Source organism: Copidosoma floridanum, unplaced genomic scaffold (assembly GCF_036245765.1).
Source record: "Copidosoma floridanum isolate Cflo_tuat_1 unplaced genomic scaffold, Cflo_Japanese_pri ptg000006l, whole genome shotgun sequence".
Classification (NCBI taxonomy): domain Eukaryota; kingdom Metazoa; phylum Arthropoda; class Insecta; order Hymenoptera; family Encyrtidae; genus Copidosoma; species Copidosoma floridanum.
The window spans coordinates 20,475,263-20,491,374 of NW_028321883.1; the positions used below are offsets into that span (position 1 = coordinate 20,475,263).

General features: G+C 44.1%; 1 protein-coding gene across 4 annotated transcripts in view; it reads right to left on the minus strand.

Moving 5' to 3' along the window:
* Positions 1-16,112, minus strand: part of lilli (AF4/FMR2 family member lilliputian) — a 195,098-nt gene that overhangs the window by 46,159 nt on the left and 132,827 nt on the right. For all 4 annotated transcript variants that reach the window (XM_014353081.3, XM_014353082.3, XM_014353080.3 and 1 more), the window contains 2 exons: positions 5,600-5,698; positions 5,212-5,248 (listed from right to left, as the gene is read on the minus strand). In XM_014353081.3, coding sequence (XP_014208567.2) covers positions 5,212-5,248; positions 5,600-5,698 — 136 coding nt within the window. The remainder of the gene's footprint in view (positions 1-5,211; positions 5,249-5,599; positions 5,699-16,112) is intronic.

Below are 16,112 nucleotides of genomic sequence, written 5' to 3' on the forward strand. Positions count from 1 at the left end.
CGAGGGAGTCGGAGGTGAACCGAACGCGCTGGAGGGGCTTGAGATTTCGGAGGGACTCGGCGTCTCTGTGGAAAATGGAGCGCGAGCTACGAAAAAATCGAGGCGAATCGGACCGAGAGAAAGAGATAAATGTATACACAGGGAGATAGGTAAATGGCAATCGGGAAGATTTAGGGAGACCACCCCCACCCGAGTATAGCGGCAGTTTTCTTCTATCTTTTCCTAGTGTGCATCGCGTAGAGGTATGGACGGCTGGTTGTTAATTTAATGCATCGATCGATATGAAAAGCACCCCAAAACCTGTTTATTATCTGGAACATCCACTAGATCACACCACGTCAACAAAAAATCGTTTCCAAGCCAATTGATGTGTCGTTGTTCATAGCTCTCCATAAGAGGACAATCAATCCTCCCGGAAGCAGCTATCGGAGGAAAATTTATCCAGTTTGTTCCGATACGTGCGTCTTTAGGGTTTTTGGGAGCTTTTGTCTCGTATGCACGTATACATCTATACTCGCGGGGAAAAAGAAGCGGTGAATCACAGAAGGAAGAAAATATGAAGAGAGTGACGAGCCCGAGAGGCGAGAGCTCGTGGAAATTGAGATAAGATATACGCATCCCTCCCCCTCTGTTATTTTTAAGGTAGCAAGAGTAGGGGAGGGGGAGGGAGAGGGCACGCAGACGGTCGAGATAGCCTGGGATGAAGGAGCGGAGGAGTGAGGTTTTCTTAACTCTCAAGAGGAGGAGGTGGAGAAGAGAGACAAAGGCAATAAAAGCCGGCAGGAGTTAAAACTGCTCGAACAGCGGAGGTGGAGGGGGGAGTATAGTCACCGGAATAATTAGGAAAAGCGACGAGAGGATGGGGGGGGGGAAGGGACTGAGGGCGGAAGGTTCGTTAAAATGGGAGGAAATATTTTGCGACGAGTAGCGCGGGGGTGTTTAACGAGTCGCGGTGGCGAGTGGAATTCTTTTTCTTGTTTGCGCAGTGATTTTGGGGGCACACGGCTTCGTTAAATAGCCACCTGCACACGAATTTCATTGGAATTCAACCTTAGCAACTATAGATCGATAATTTGATAATGTGTGTCCAAGGGAGGAGGAGAAGATTTTCCAATGCATAGTTGGCGGAAAATTCGTAGAGCGGAAATGAACGGAAGAAATAAGACTGGATGGTTACTGCAAGTTTCAGTGACTATGAGCTTTAGGTAGCTACAGAGAGCCGGTGAGTACCTATAGGTATATGGCATATGATAATATACCAAAAAAGTATTTTTGAACTTTTTTTAATCAAGCTCAATTTAATTTTTCATAAAAAAAAAAAGAAAAAAAAAAAAAAATCATTATCGTGCAATAAATTCTAGAATCAACATCGTTCACTTTTGCGTTTAAAAAGCTTCGAGTCCGGAGCGAGCGAATTTATAATACGCGTTTTTCAGCTCAAGGCTGTTGCAGCAAGGGGTAAAACGCATCTTGCACGGCACATCTCATTTTCTCGGCGTAGCGAGCGAAAAGAAAAGAAAAGAAAAAGAGCGATTTAGCGGCGCGAGGCAAAAGCTCGTAGGTCAAAAGTAAAAACTCGGCTCTCGCACGCACGCGAGAGTGAAACAGGACGGGGGCAGTAAAACACGGCGATAGATAGAGGGAGAGAGAAATCCGATGCGAGTAATCAATTTTCAGCCACGCACGAGGCGCGCATTACTCACCCGCGCGACCCTCTCCTCTTCTTGTGCAAGTGGTGTATGTTGATGCTGGCACTGGCACGTAACATATATATATAGTTATAGAGTCGAGCTTTAGAGTAACGCGCACAGATGAATAAACAGGTTCCACTCTCTCTGCCATGCTCCACTGTACAGTCGCTTGAGAACGAGGTGGAGGCATTTTTCCATCGACGCGGTAAAAGAAAATAAGGGAGGAAGGCCGGGGGGAAGCGTGTACGCGAGGAACAAAAGAAAAGAATAATAATGACAAGAGTACAGCTATATAAGTAACGAGGGAAGCACTTGCGGGGTGCATTTTTACATATTATATGTGTACGGATGATCGAGAAATGCGCGACGACCAAGAGGAGAGGAGCAAGTGCAGTAGCTACGTCTTGCTACTATACACGGAGGGGCAAACAGAGCGTACAGCAAAGGGTTATTCGTTACGCGGTCTTGGGTGTACATATATAGGTATAACATATGCACGTAGGTATGTGGCTTTATAATATTTCAAGCGCGCACCACAAAGAAACTGAGGTAGGGTTGGGGGGGGGGGAAGAGAGAGAGAGCACCGATTTATCCTCTATTTATTAGGTGCTTATCGCGTGCCTCGAGCTCCACCATCACGGGTAGAGCAACGACTCTCCGCGGGGATTATTCGATATGTGTGTGTGTGTGTACATACCCCTTTCCTCTTACTCCCTCCATATGTACAGGGTGAGATGACGAAACGCGAATACCGGAATTTGCTTTTGTGGCTCTCTCTCTCTTTTTTTTTTTTTTCGCTAAAAGGACACATGCAAATAGGGTATGGATGTACAAAGCCTCCCCCTCGCGCGATCCGTGTACCGTACCTATTACTTCGGTGGAGATCGGGGGGGAGGAGAGTTTAATCGGGGAATTATGTTACGACCACCGGCACCCGAGCGAGATTGGATTTTATTTTTTGAATCCACTTAATCCGCGACAAGACGAACTGCGGGGGTTGGATATGTATAACTTTTGCGTGTTTCACTTTTGCCACGGGGAGTACCAGGGGCTCGGCTGTATTATTTTACGGAGATTGCGTAAGCGCTGCATATCGACGATGGTAAAAAATAAAAAAAAAATAAAAAAGCGCGGGGAGATAAGAAAAAGTGGAGGGAAATCGGGCACGATTCATGGGGAAACCAGGGTCTTGAAAAATGCAACCAACCTGCCACTCGACTCGAGCTGTATATCCCGTGCTTTTGCTAAAAATTACTCGGGAGCGGGAAAAATGGTTCCGCAAGAGTTTCCCAGAGAAATACGTAACGTAGGTCGATCAAAGCTACAGCAAACTGTTTTTTTTTTTTTTTTTTTTTCCTTCTTTCTTTACCCCGCGGGGATACAACGGGCAAAGCATCACCTATACGCGTTTGCCGCAGCTATTCTATTTGCGAAGGGGGAGTCACTAAGGAGCTGGGCGGTCGAGGCAACCTCTCGGGAGGAAAATCATCCATTTTTCACACGCCTCCCCCCCCCTCCGCGCGTCTTTATACACGTATAGAGACAAGTATAATGCCGTGGCGTCGGTGATGTCTGATAAAAGTAGGTCACACAGAAAATGAAGTAACTCGCGCGCGCGCGCGTGTGTGTGTGCCAAGTACCCACACGACATTACACAAGGTGTGAATATGTGAAGGCTAGACCGCCGTGGGGTGAGAAGGGCAGGGAGGATAGATTGGACGGGCGGATAGGCAGATTGGTGGGTAGAGCACCGACGATGACCCAGACTCTCTCTCCTCTCTCTTGAGGAAATTGGAGCTGGGTTGGAGGATTATAAACTACCGGTGCGTGCTCTCCTATTGTATTTTTTTAAATTTTTTTTCGTTTTCTCGCAAATCGGCACAAAATCGGCAAATCGTCAAAAGCATCTAATCCCCACACTCTGACGGCACTTTGAACAAGTCACAGGTTTGCATTGCAAAGGATAGAAGTGCCAGGCGAGTAGAGCCGAAGGCCTGTGCACCGTAAAACAAAGAAAATGCGCTTCCGCGACCTCGGCTAGGAAAAGACGCGCGCGCATCGCGTCACGCTGAACAAAGAGCAGACGAGGGAATATAAACATCGCACAAATCCTGGAGGAAAAGAATCGGAACGGAATATATCTTTCCTCCTCCTTTTTTCCCCCATCGACTTTGCGCGCACACATTGAGTACATAGAAGGGATCTTCTCTCCCCGGGTCTTTGATGGCGCATTCCGCGCACCGTTAAGAGGGTGGAAAAACGAGTGGAAGAAACTCTCTTCCTCTTTTAACTCTCTAGCAACGAGTTTCTGGTCTCCCCCCCCCTCTTCGCCCAGCATTTTTCTCACCCTCTTTCGTGGAGGCTCCAGCTTTGGGTATTCACTCCTTTTCTCTCCCTCACGGCGTCTACAAACTTGTACACACTTTTGCTCTGCCCCTCATACGTTTCGATCCCTCCTCATCTACCACATTGTTTCTCGAGATCACAACCGGCCGGCCGGTGCATCATCGTCGCGTGGGACGTTCTTCCATCCACTAATGATGGATCGATCCGCTGTACCCGGAAATTGGCTGCTGCACATCTTACGCGAAAACATCAGGGGAGGGGGGGTTTATTGTTAAATCTTCACACGCGCCTTTCACGTAACGAATCAATCGAGAGAGGGAAGGAAAAAAAAAGGCCCGAGTTAGCGGCGATCAAATTTTCATCGTGGCTCGTTGGCTCTCCCTCTTTGATCATTAAAAATGCCTCGGTAAAATCTCGCAACGGGAGCACAAAGGAGCTCTCTTCCTCCCTCGTCTCCCCTCCATTATGAGTGCCTGTATACACAGCAGTGAAACGCCGTTCTAAAATATTTAGAGAGATTGCTTCTGCTCGAAGCTCATATGTATACCGTCGTATAACGCGCTTTGCCTCGCGGATGACCCAATGACCCGGTTTGTCATATACATACGTATCCGTCTGCTGCACTAACACGGGAAAACACCTGTGATCACGTGTATTTAGGCACCGCCTGGGTCGTTCGGCGACTCGCGTTTGCCCATCGAGGAGAAACAAATCAATTTTATGCATACATATATACAGAGGAGGAAAGAAGATCCAGCCGATCCGCGTTATGTGGTACAGGGGAAGTTTCTCTCGCTCGCGAAATAATCGGAGGGTGTGGGGTTGTCGGATGCGTCGAGTGACGCGAGGGAATACGTGTCTCTCTGTTGACTTTATACACGGTTATATACGTTGTGTTTCTCGATATGATTTTTCGCGTCCGTCGACTCTTTCCTCCCTCCCAGTGGGCTCTGAATTGAATTTTCGCTCTTTTTTTCCCACCTTTTCATCTCTGTGCTGGTAAGACTGATTCTCTACATCGTGTATGATCTGACGTATATAGCAGGGAAATAAAGCGTTTCAAATTTGCATTGATTTTTTGTTTGTTTTCAACTCATTGGTGATATGAATGGCAGGTGAGAGACTTTTTACGCTGTTTAAATGATGTGGATAGAAGAGTTCGTGGACTACTTACGAGGCTTCGTGATATCCTGGGACGGTGCTTGATCCAGCTGTAAAAAATATAATCGAGTCTAGAATCATTATGCTTTGGCTTCTTTGATCGGTGCATTTCTACGCAAACATATTGCATTTCTCTCTATATTTTAACAATGAACAAGGTCAAGATCGGCAATGAAGGAAAATAAAAAACAACCGCGAGCAAACTCATCTCGCGAAGAATAAGGAAGAAAAAAAAAAAAAGGAAGAAGCAAAGAAAGGCTCCACGAGCCTGGAGTTGATAAATTATTCAATGCGTCTCGGAGCATTTTCATGAAATGCAAATGGGAGCACTTTGCGTCGCCGCGCGCGAGCGAAAGAGCAAGTATGTACATGTATATACATATATCCGTATTATACCGTACCTTGGTGTAAACTTGATTGAAGCTGAACTTCGGCTCGGGAAACTCTTTTCGGGGCGTCTGGGCGATGGCGGTCAACGGTGTCGGTGGCATGCCCATTTCCTGAAACAAAAAAACATAGTGCAACCCGTTAGTTTGACGTAGTTATCTGTTGTTTTAATTGGACTCTGCACTAAAGCGCAAATTCGCTCAACACATAGTTTGGAAAAAAAGAAAAATTGCAACGTGATGCGTAACACGTGACGCGCGGTGTTTTGCCAGTATTATGATACGGAACCTAAAATCACGTGTAGATGCAATGTGATGTATATTTTTTTATATAAACATACACATACAATTTCGACAAACTATCATTGATATTTACCAATGAAGATGCACAAATATATACAGTGTACAATACACGATTAGATTACATTTGCTGATGATAATAAGCGCAAAGTTCACCACAGTCACCCACAATTATGTTACATTCAAGTTTGCTTCGCTACCGATCGGAGGATGCACTTTTAAGGGCCATCCAAATGTGACTTCCCACAAATGTTATCACGATTCACAATTCATTTATTGAACTTGCACGTTAACCAAACAATTGTATTATGTCGCTTCAATATCAATTTTGGACTCGTCGCTGTAATCCATTGCGTTGAATATGGAAAAAACAAAAAAAAAAACAAAAAAAAAGTCCTGACAAAACAACGAGCCACTCTTTTTTTCCCCGGGATTCCGAGTGTAGTTTGCGCGACTGAGCTTTGGCTCCACAAAAAACTTGCCACAATAATCAAGCCGCGGAGCCTAGAAAGAAGAAGAAGAAGTAGTTGTCGTTTGCAAAAAAGTTTTCGAACAAAAGCCCGACAGCTCATCCCCTTTCTCGGATAACTCGGATGCGCTTTTTTTTTGTTTTCATTCATTTTTTGCACAACGTCATGAAAGAAGGAAGGTTACAGCTGGCTCGCACCGAAAATCTCGCCATCCATTACGTTAGTGACACGGTCGTATGCCTATGTATGTGAAAAAAATACACTATATATACACGCGGGTCAACGACACGAGTGTGGGCAAAATCGACACCTCGGCGTACGAAAATCAGAAGGGGTACACTCGAGGCGTGACAGGACGGATGGAGGGATCACGCACAGTTGCACGACCGCACACGCGTATAAATTTAATACACACATGCAACGGAACACCCATCGATGGAATAGGGGATACACGCATAAGCTTTTTGGGCTTCCAATTATTGACAGTCCACTTTTATTGAATCACGCAACCAATTAAATTCGCATATATGTATCCCAATTGTACGATAGAGGAATCGGGAGCACCGCAACTTATTTTCATTTTTTTTTTTTTTTTTCATCTCAAACGTGACGTCTCGTACGATGTAAAATCGAGAACAAAGCCGAGGAGGTGGAGGAAGAGCGGACACGAAGAAATCAAGTACACAACGAGTACAGCGCGGAAAAGCCGTTCGCGAGAAACGCCACTCATCCAATTTTCCCGGTAACAGTTGCCAGACGCGCGTATGCATATTACACGTACACACGTCTGAATCTTCGGTACGTGAATTTACCCAACTGTTTAAACTCTCGTACGGCACACCCCGCAGCCTTACGTATTGATACGCGTGAGCTGCAACGATCGATATAAATATACTTCTTACGCGTCGATCAGTCCCACGTGTACATGTAGTGGCAAACGCGCACTTCGGCTGATTAGAAATTTCGATAAAACATTGAAGGCGAGGAGGGAGAGATATAGAGACGTGTATATGCAATCGGCAAGAGTTGCGCAATCGGTTATGCCAGAGAGAACTGGTTCAAGTGCTCCGTAGCAGCTGCTTCGCGGAACCTTATATCTTCGCGTGCACGTACATTGTCATTTAGAGGGAGCTTGGGCGTAGGGAGTGATTTTTTCAAAATATGCAAAACGCGGAAAAATGATTTACGAGTCGAGCTGTACGAGCTGGTGAACAAGTGCATTATCGGTTCTGTTGGTTTTTGGGCGACATTAATTTCGGCTCGAGACTCAACAGCGGCGGCGAATAAATCCAACCGCAGTTGTGGTCGCTGGCGGTGCTCGATAGAGATCTAATAGGCCGAGTCTCTAATCCAACGTCATTTATTACCCGACTGTTTGCCTTGATAACTCCATGAGGGTGTAAATTACACGGGTGTTTAGCTCGACGGATAAATTACGTTTAATTAATAATTGCTAGCCGTGTACTCTCGGGACGGACCGGGGGAAGGGAATCTATCGGCCCGTAACTGTAAATTATCAGCAATACCGATCGCACTGGTATACAATATATATATATATATATATATATATATATATATATATATATATATATATATATATATATATATATGTATGTGTATAAGCTAATGCAGTATGGTTTTTTGATTTTATTTTCCAACTACGAGCGCAACTTTGTTTCCGACTTGGGATTTATATGTATGCGTGTGTAGGTATAAACGTATATGAGCACGCTATCTGGCGCGCGATCGTTAGTCACGTCGAAAATATTTTTCTCGCGAAATAAATGAAGCAGAGATAGCGAGCGGAGCAATGCAGAAAATGTCCTGTACGCGCGTGCGTCTCTCTCTCTCTCTCTCTCTCTCTATCGTTCGCTCAAACGGACAGACGGTATAGTGCAGAATTCACTTAGCTTCTAATACATGGATGGGTACGTATATATGAAATTACGCGAAAGCTGATCGAGCAAATGAGAATTGGAAAAATCGGTATGTGGGCTAAAAAGCTTGGTAGTTGTAGAATTGTTGAATCGAATGAAAATGGTCTTTGGACCTGAGAAATGGAAGAAAAAAAAAACAATCCATTGAGAGAAAGGAAACAATGATGGCTAAAACGAGCCAAGCTGTTGGACTAATTTTATAAGCCGGCTACTTTCGCATACTCGAGAGAAAGCGAAAAAGAGAACATTATCTAGTTCTCTTTTTTTTTCACAACAAAAAAAGAAAAAAAAAAAAAAAAAAAAAAGAAAGAAAAACAAAAAGAGAAAAAAAATCACTTTCTCTTCTTTCTCAGCTATATATATGCGCGAGTCAAATGCCCGAGCAGAGCGGGGCAATCGAAGCATGTCGCCTACGCGCCACTGGGAACTGTTACATATACATTTGTATGCATGTATAGTGCACAGAGCGCGCGCCTTTATTTTTATCCCAGCAACCTTGCCCGATCCATTATTAAATTTTAATTTTTCGGAGAGGAAAAACGAGATGAGGTGGCCTCTGGGACCTTGATGCGAGCTCGTTTGCGCTTGGCAAAAATAACAATAGCCACGAGAGAATAAATACACCGAGGAGCAAAACAAAAGCGGGTAATTAACGCTCTCGGTGGCAAACGGATGACTTTTGAGCTTTTCACGCGTGTAAAATCGCGATAGAGCTGCAATTGCGAAAGCAAAGCGATCCTTCTCCTTCGACGATGAACAAAAAAAATGTCACGAAACAATCTTCATCACCCGTTGATTTTTTTTTTTTTTTTTTATTACAGTTGTCCCAAGCCCATTTTCCTCCGAATGGCCAACTTGGAGCACAAACAGCGGAAGAAAAGAAAAAAGAAAAAAAATAGACAAAACGGAGACCGCGTTTTAGGAAAAGCTCGAGAGCATGGCAGCCGATGGTGTAGGTGAACGGAATATTGCGGATATCCTTTGTTGCGGCTTATTCCCTCCCGTCCATTGTGTCGGTGAATGGACGACGAAAAATTAAAAAAAAAAAAAAAAATCGGACGACGACGACAAGAGTTCATCGCCGCAAAAAGTGTCAAAACAAAGAGAGTCGCGCCGAGAAATCGAGCCATTCGAGCTCGAGATGTATATAAATGCGCCGTGGAGTTGTAAAAAAGAAGGAAGGAAAAAAAAGGAGACAGGAGGGAGAGCACGCGCGTCCCGAGAAGAGGAAAAAAAAAAGATAGAGGCAAAGAACTCCGGAGGAGAGAAGATTTATGTTGCGCAGCGCCAAATGCCATTAGGGAAATTAAAATTTCTTTTTTCCTCTTTATACGAGAAGGAACGTTTGATTCTCTTCCCTACCTTTTTTTTTTTTTTTTTTTTCTTTTTTTTTCATGGCTTTTTATTTACTCGACTGCACTCTGCCGGAAATATCGCGCTCGTAATTTTTCTTCCCCGAGCGTTGCAGTAAAAAAACCCAAAGAGTAAATAATCACTCCGAGCGTAGATTTTTTAACACCCGATCGCGACCAACAAACACACAGCTCGCGGCATCGGATGGACAATAAACAGATGTGGCGCTCGAAGCGTCGCAAAAATACAAAAATACTGCGTACTTCGCGACCGCAACGGCACCCTGAATTCAATCGCGTGTGGAATTGACGAGGAGCGTTTTGATTTATTTTTAAAGATCGCGTCGGGAAAGGTTGTTTGTTCCGAGCGCCCGAGAAAAAGATAGAGCCGCGGTGGCAGGCGCGAGTTCGATGAACCCGAATTTCGTCACCAAGTGCATTATTCGCTGCCGCCACCGCGGGACTCCGCGACTCGGCGATCGAGCTCACTCCGTTGCCGCCGCGCGCGCTGCTTCGCCGTAATCAAGTATATATGTATCGATAATTTTACACGGATCTTGGGAAATGAGAAAGAAGTATCCTTTTTTTTTTTATTTATTGATCGTTGAATTGTTTTGTTGAGTGCGTACGAACGTACGTGTGTACGTGCCGATGAAAAATCCATTCATCCCCGCTTGTCGGCAGAGTCTGCCGAGAAACAAGGACTAAGAGAGATAAGGGGGGGGTGGGGGAAGGAAGACGCCAAGTTGAACGAAATTAATCTCGACGGCACACGCAAAATCCCAAAGCGAAAGTTTACGCGCTTACATGCATACATCTATTTTTTTTTTTTTTTTTTCCACCAACGACAGACTACGGACGACACCAAACTACAGCCGGTGTGGTGTGTGTAGGAGTACCTGTACGAAAGTGGATAGCAGAACTGAGGAAATCTTTCTATAAAGAAGAAACAGAGGTAGGTAAGAGGAAGAAGAAAAAAAAAAAAAAAAAAAGGGAGAGAAAAGGGCGACGCACTCGTCCGCGTATAGCTGTAAGGTAAAAGCACCAGTACGTGAACACTTCCTAAAATTGCACCAGTAGATTGAACAGCTTGAATAAACTATTTTCAATTTAAGTGGATAAAAAAAAAAAATGTTTCTGATATCCTTTGATCGTTCTTTAGATAAAACAAAATTTATATTTCAGTAAGTCTTTATACTCAACGAGAAAAAAATTATTTATTTGTGCAACTTGTATGAGGTGGCTTGAGAGACTGTTCAGGTACTGGTACCATTAGGTTTTACCTATACCCAGTACTCGAACACATAAAAATGATTGAAATCACTGTTAATCAATAATAATAGTATGTCAAGCCAGTCGTTATAGTTTTCATAATATGTCACCAACGAAATTAGAAAGAAATTTTTCGATTTGGTTATTTGCAATACATAATAAAAATAGAAATCAGTAAAAGGCAGCTAACATAACCTCTCTCCCATTTAATTAACATGGGATGTTCAAGTACTCGGTCAAAAATACGTATGGGTACCAATACCTGAACACGCTGTTCATCTACTGGGTCATTGGTAAAAAAACTTTAAAGTTAATTTATTAATTGTACACATGACCTAGAAAAAATTTTTTGTTTTTTTTTTAAAGGAAAAAATATAAACTTACTGGCGCAATGACTGTTTTGTTGTTATGCAAATCAGAAATTCAATAAAAATGAGAAAACAAAGACTTTCTGGAAAAAGTGTTCACGTACTGGTGCTTTTACCTTACGCGTGCTTAGTACAGATACAAAGTTACAGTGGTGTGTGCACTAGAAAGTGCAACTATAGGTATAAAGGACGCTCTGCTCCTCCTTTGCTTTCGAGGCCCATTACGCGAGCGTTGCATCGTGGCCCAAGTGTGTACATGTATACAACAGGCTGATGGTTGACTATTGCAGTATAAGTTTCGCCAAGAAGAAGAAGAGGAAGGAGATAGGGACTCTAGATCCCCTCTCTCTCTCTCTTTGCAGGTACACACACACACACACACACACACACACACACACACACACACACACATATATATATATATATATATATATATATATATATATATATATATATATATATACGTATAGATACAGTGGAAGTAGATACCACACACCGGCACTAACGGGTCTCGACTCCTTCACTTGCATGCTTGGCGTGATTACTGCGCGCTACCGCGAGGGGAACAGGGGCGTAATCCTCCTCCTTCTTATTATCCCATTTCATACGTGTATTCCTTCCGTTTTCTCTCTCTCGATACCTTTTACTTGGGCTCTAATATGTGCTCTGAGAAAAAAAAAAATTCGTGCAGTTACTGTCTTAGCATCTGTGGATAAACCAGCCACAACTAATCTTGTAGAAATAAAATAAAAAGTTGGCATTGTCTGGGCTATTTGTTTTTTTTTTCTCTCAAGAAAATGACATGCGTTACAGAAAAAAAAAAAATTAATCGCTATTCGGGTTATCACACCTAATTAAAACTAAATTTTGGAAAAAAATTTAAGCACTCATAAAGCATAAACATATAGCGGCTTGTCTGCGTTGGAAGGGAGGGGAAAAAACGAAGAGCCGTAAATCGACGACACGCGTTACCCCAACTCGTAAACCGCCCCTTTTGTCGCCAGTGGGAAACTTGTTTACGAGAAAGAGAGTGTATAGGTATTATGTCGAGCACGCGGTGGTAATTGATATAATATACATAAACATATGATAGAAATGTACGCTTGTTTGTGGAAAATTAATTTCTGCGTTAAACATCCCAAAGCACCGTCTCGTGCGCGCGGGACATACAATAATTATTCTGATTATTTCCACTTAGCGCGTATCTTATACCGACTTACAGATGCTTACTCCTTTTACGTGTGCATTAATTTTATCGGTAAACACGAAATTATCTCGCTGTATGGAAATTTTATCCGCAACGAAAACTTGTTTACTTGAAAAAAAACCAAACACGAGCGTATTTATATGGATTATAACGACACGGAGTGTCGTAAATACACTCACGTTGATCGCTGTGATACTTTGAGAGATGTTAACAATCGTCAACCTTGTCGCTTTTATGTGATAATCTAGCAAGAAATGAAAATTATATTGTATCGTCAAAACTTTAATTTCCCAAAAGTTTCCTCTCCAACGTTATCATTTGTTAACAAACTATGCAATAAAAACAACAAAGCTGATGAAGCTCCCAACCATATACACAGTTCCACGAGCCGTCGACCCGTTTAGTTTTGCAAACATTTTCGTCGAGCCGCCAAGAGCGGCGGGCGCCGGAAAATCCGATTTTCATTTAAGCCACTCTCGTCAACCCGAAACTAAAACGAGCTGCTTCTCCACCACGACGAGCGCGTGTCGAGTAATCTCCTCGCCTCTCGAATTCGCATCGGCCCACCCCGCAGTCGCCCTTGTCAACTCTTCGGCCCAAAGGGTAATTAATCGGTGTTTACACTATACTTGCGCTAAAACGCGCACTTGATCGCAAGCTCGAGTCCTAAACGCGTCGCCCATGTGCGAGCAACAATGAGCCCCTCGGAGAATCAAAGATAAGCACGTGACACAATAACTCATACGTCGAAAAAGAAGCGAAGGAAGGAGGGGGGGTTTGAGCAAGACAAAAGGTATACAATGGGCGCATCGAGTCCCTGCATCAATCTTGAGAACAACAACACCACACCGCATCAGCAGAGAAGAGACGAGAAGTTCGCTGCAAGCTCATCTCCTCTCCCGCTCGGAGTCAAGCGCCTCCACAGTGGTGGTGGTGGTGGTTGTGGTGGCGGCAGAGAGTCCATACATATGTATATGTATATGTATATATATATATATATATATAGACGTAGGCGACACACGCTCCCGCATAATCCGCACAATATCGCGACAATTAAGCAAGTTTCTACCCTAACTCCTCCCGCTCTATCTCGCTCCCGACAACACGGCAGAACCACCCCCCTCCCCCCTCAACCCCAAGGAACAACAAAAGGGTTCCCGCGTGGTGCATGCACGATCGATATCGCCCCGACGTCCTCTCCTCTCTCCCAGTGTGAGTTTGTTGATTCTGGGTGCACGTGTATTACACGTATATACTGCAACTGTATTTTCCAGCAAGAAGAGTCCCCGAAGCTCTTCTCCTGTACACCTTACTCCCGCGAGTATATATGACGCGAGCGCTTGCCAAATGTCCAACTATACGTAAGTATATTATATACGTGGGGAATGAGAGTAAGAGTTTCTTCTGTTGCTCCTATATATATATATAATATGTATACGCATACCAAAGATGCACATTACGGGTGTTTGCTCGCCACCGAGCTGATGCTGCTATACTAATACTGTTTCGCTTCACTGTGTTACCGATACATTCTCTCTCTCTCTCTCTCCCTCTTTTGGCAGTTCTTGTCTCTCGCTTGCTCTTCGGCTGGTTGAGGGTAGGGGTCGGGGAGGTGGCTTATTACATTGGCTTCTATCCCTGTGGTGGAGGGGGTGTATTTTCTATTGTGTGCCGATAATTTTTTGTATAGTGTGTGTGTGTGTGTGCTCAGAAGCAACACAAGTGAACCATCACTCGTCGATCGGATGGTCAGGTGGTTGAGAGATTTTACTGCAGTATGTAAGTACAACGAATATGGGCGAATGTTGCTTTTATATATACTTATTGAGTCGACGTATGCCTGATAATATTGTTTTTTTACCATCGCCACACAAAGTACATCGCGTTTAATATTACCATAAGAAAATAGGTACGTAACAGTGGAAACTGAGGCGAGTATTATAAAAATCGAGTCTAATTGAAACTCACATCCCGGGGAGCTGTAGCTGAATAGATCCAAAGAAAATCAAGTGTATATATGTATACGAACGGAGTTGCACCCTCGCGTATATATTTCCCAAGAGAGTACAGAGGAAAGCTCACGAAATTTCGAGCTCTCACCCGCAAGACACCGCCAACGCGGGCCAATCCTCTTTTCGTCGCGATCCATATATTGTACTCAACAACGAACCACTGCCGAAGATGAATAAAGGGGGGACAGAGAAGAAAAATACAAAGATGCGCGAGAGATGAATCGGAATAGCGAGGGGCTGCGGTAATCACCGTGCAGAATTAATAGTGCACGTCAAAAGCCGGTGATCCAACTGCACACGCACGACGCAGTACAATACAATGGGCCGCCAAGTGTTCTACGCTCTGCTCTCGTCTTTTTTTTTTTTTTTTTTTTTTTTTCTTTCCACCGATGACTCGCCGACGAATCGTTTTCCGATCGATACTACGACAACGGTGCATGTACGTGTGACGTATCTGTATGTATCCGGGGGGGGGGGGGGGCTGCTGATGCTGCTTCTCCGTAATACACACTCGAGGGGTGTGTTTTGACACTAGAAGGCTACGAGCCCCTCGTGGGGTGTTCGCCCCGTACGTGTACCTTTCTCTATCTATATGTTGAAAAATACGTGGGTGGGAAGAGCAAAGTGGGTGTCGGTCAAGTTTTACGGTCCCGGAACGCTTTCCCGTTGAACGTCAATCATCGGTGTTTTCGTGATCGCATTTGGAGGATCATCATTGGGTTATTGGGTGCGGTTTTCACGTGATGCGCGTCCAACTACTATACCAAGGTACAGCAGCGCGTGTTTACAATCTATTACATCGAGAATACAAACAAAACGATTTGCTCAATCGAGTCAAGTGGACGGGGGATAACTCAAACTGACCGACACCCGACCATATCTATATAGAAGCCATTACACCACCGAAAGATCATAGAGTGCAATATCGGCTGTGCGTGTAATATGCGCTTTATTACGACCGGCTCTTAAGGGCAAGTGTATATTGTACATTTTACTACAACAGGGATACCATCGGTTCGAGGGGGAGAACCTTCCTTTCGGATTTACGACTATGGGGCGCTGATTCCTCTTTCGTTTCTGATATTTTTTTTTTTTTTTTTTTTCAGCCCTTTTTTTTCACCTTTTCATACGGCGCACTTTGACGCGCCGCTTTGAGCTGCTTCTTTCCGCCGGCTCGGTGGCATTTTTCTCATCCCCTTTGAGTTTCTTTGTTACGCGCAAGAGTGCAGCTACAGTTTTTTTTCTTCTTTTTGTTTCCCATTCGCTGTAAAAGCTCGGTTGGTTCATCTACTTGTCTTTCGTATCATATCGTCCAGTCGAGGCGCCGATTAAATTTTTACGAATCGCAGGGTGCCACCGGAGGCTGGGGTGCACTCGTTCCTTCTTTCGCGTATATCATAGGTGTCATATTATATGGTGACGGATCGCCCGTTCGCGCGCAGATATACATCAGCCATTAGTTTTTAATTTACATGCGATGCAAAGCTTTTCCTTATCCTGCCAGCTGTATGCGCAATCGTTGCAATTCATTGGGTACGTGAGCTCGATGAAAAAGGGATCTCGGTTAAAAAATACGGACGAGCCGTGACGAGAGAAAAAAAAAAAAAAAA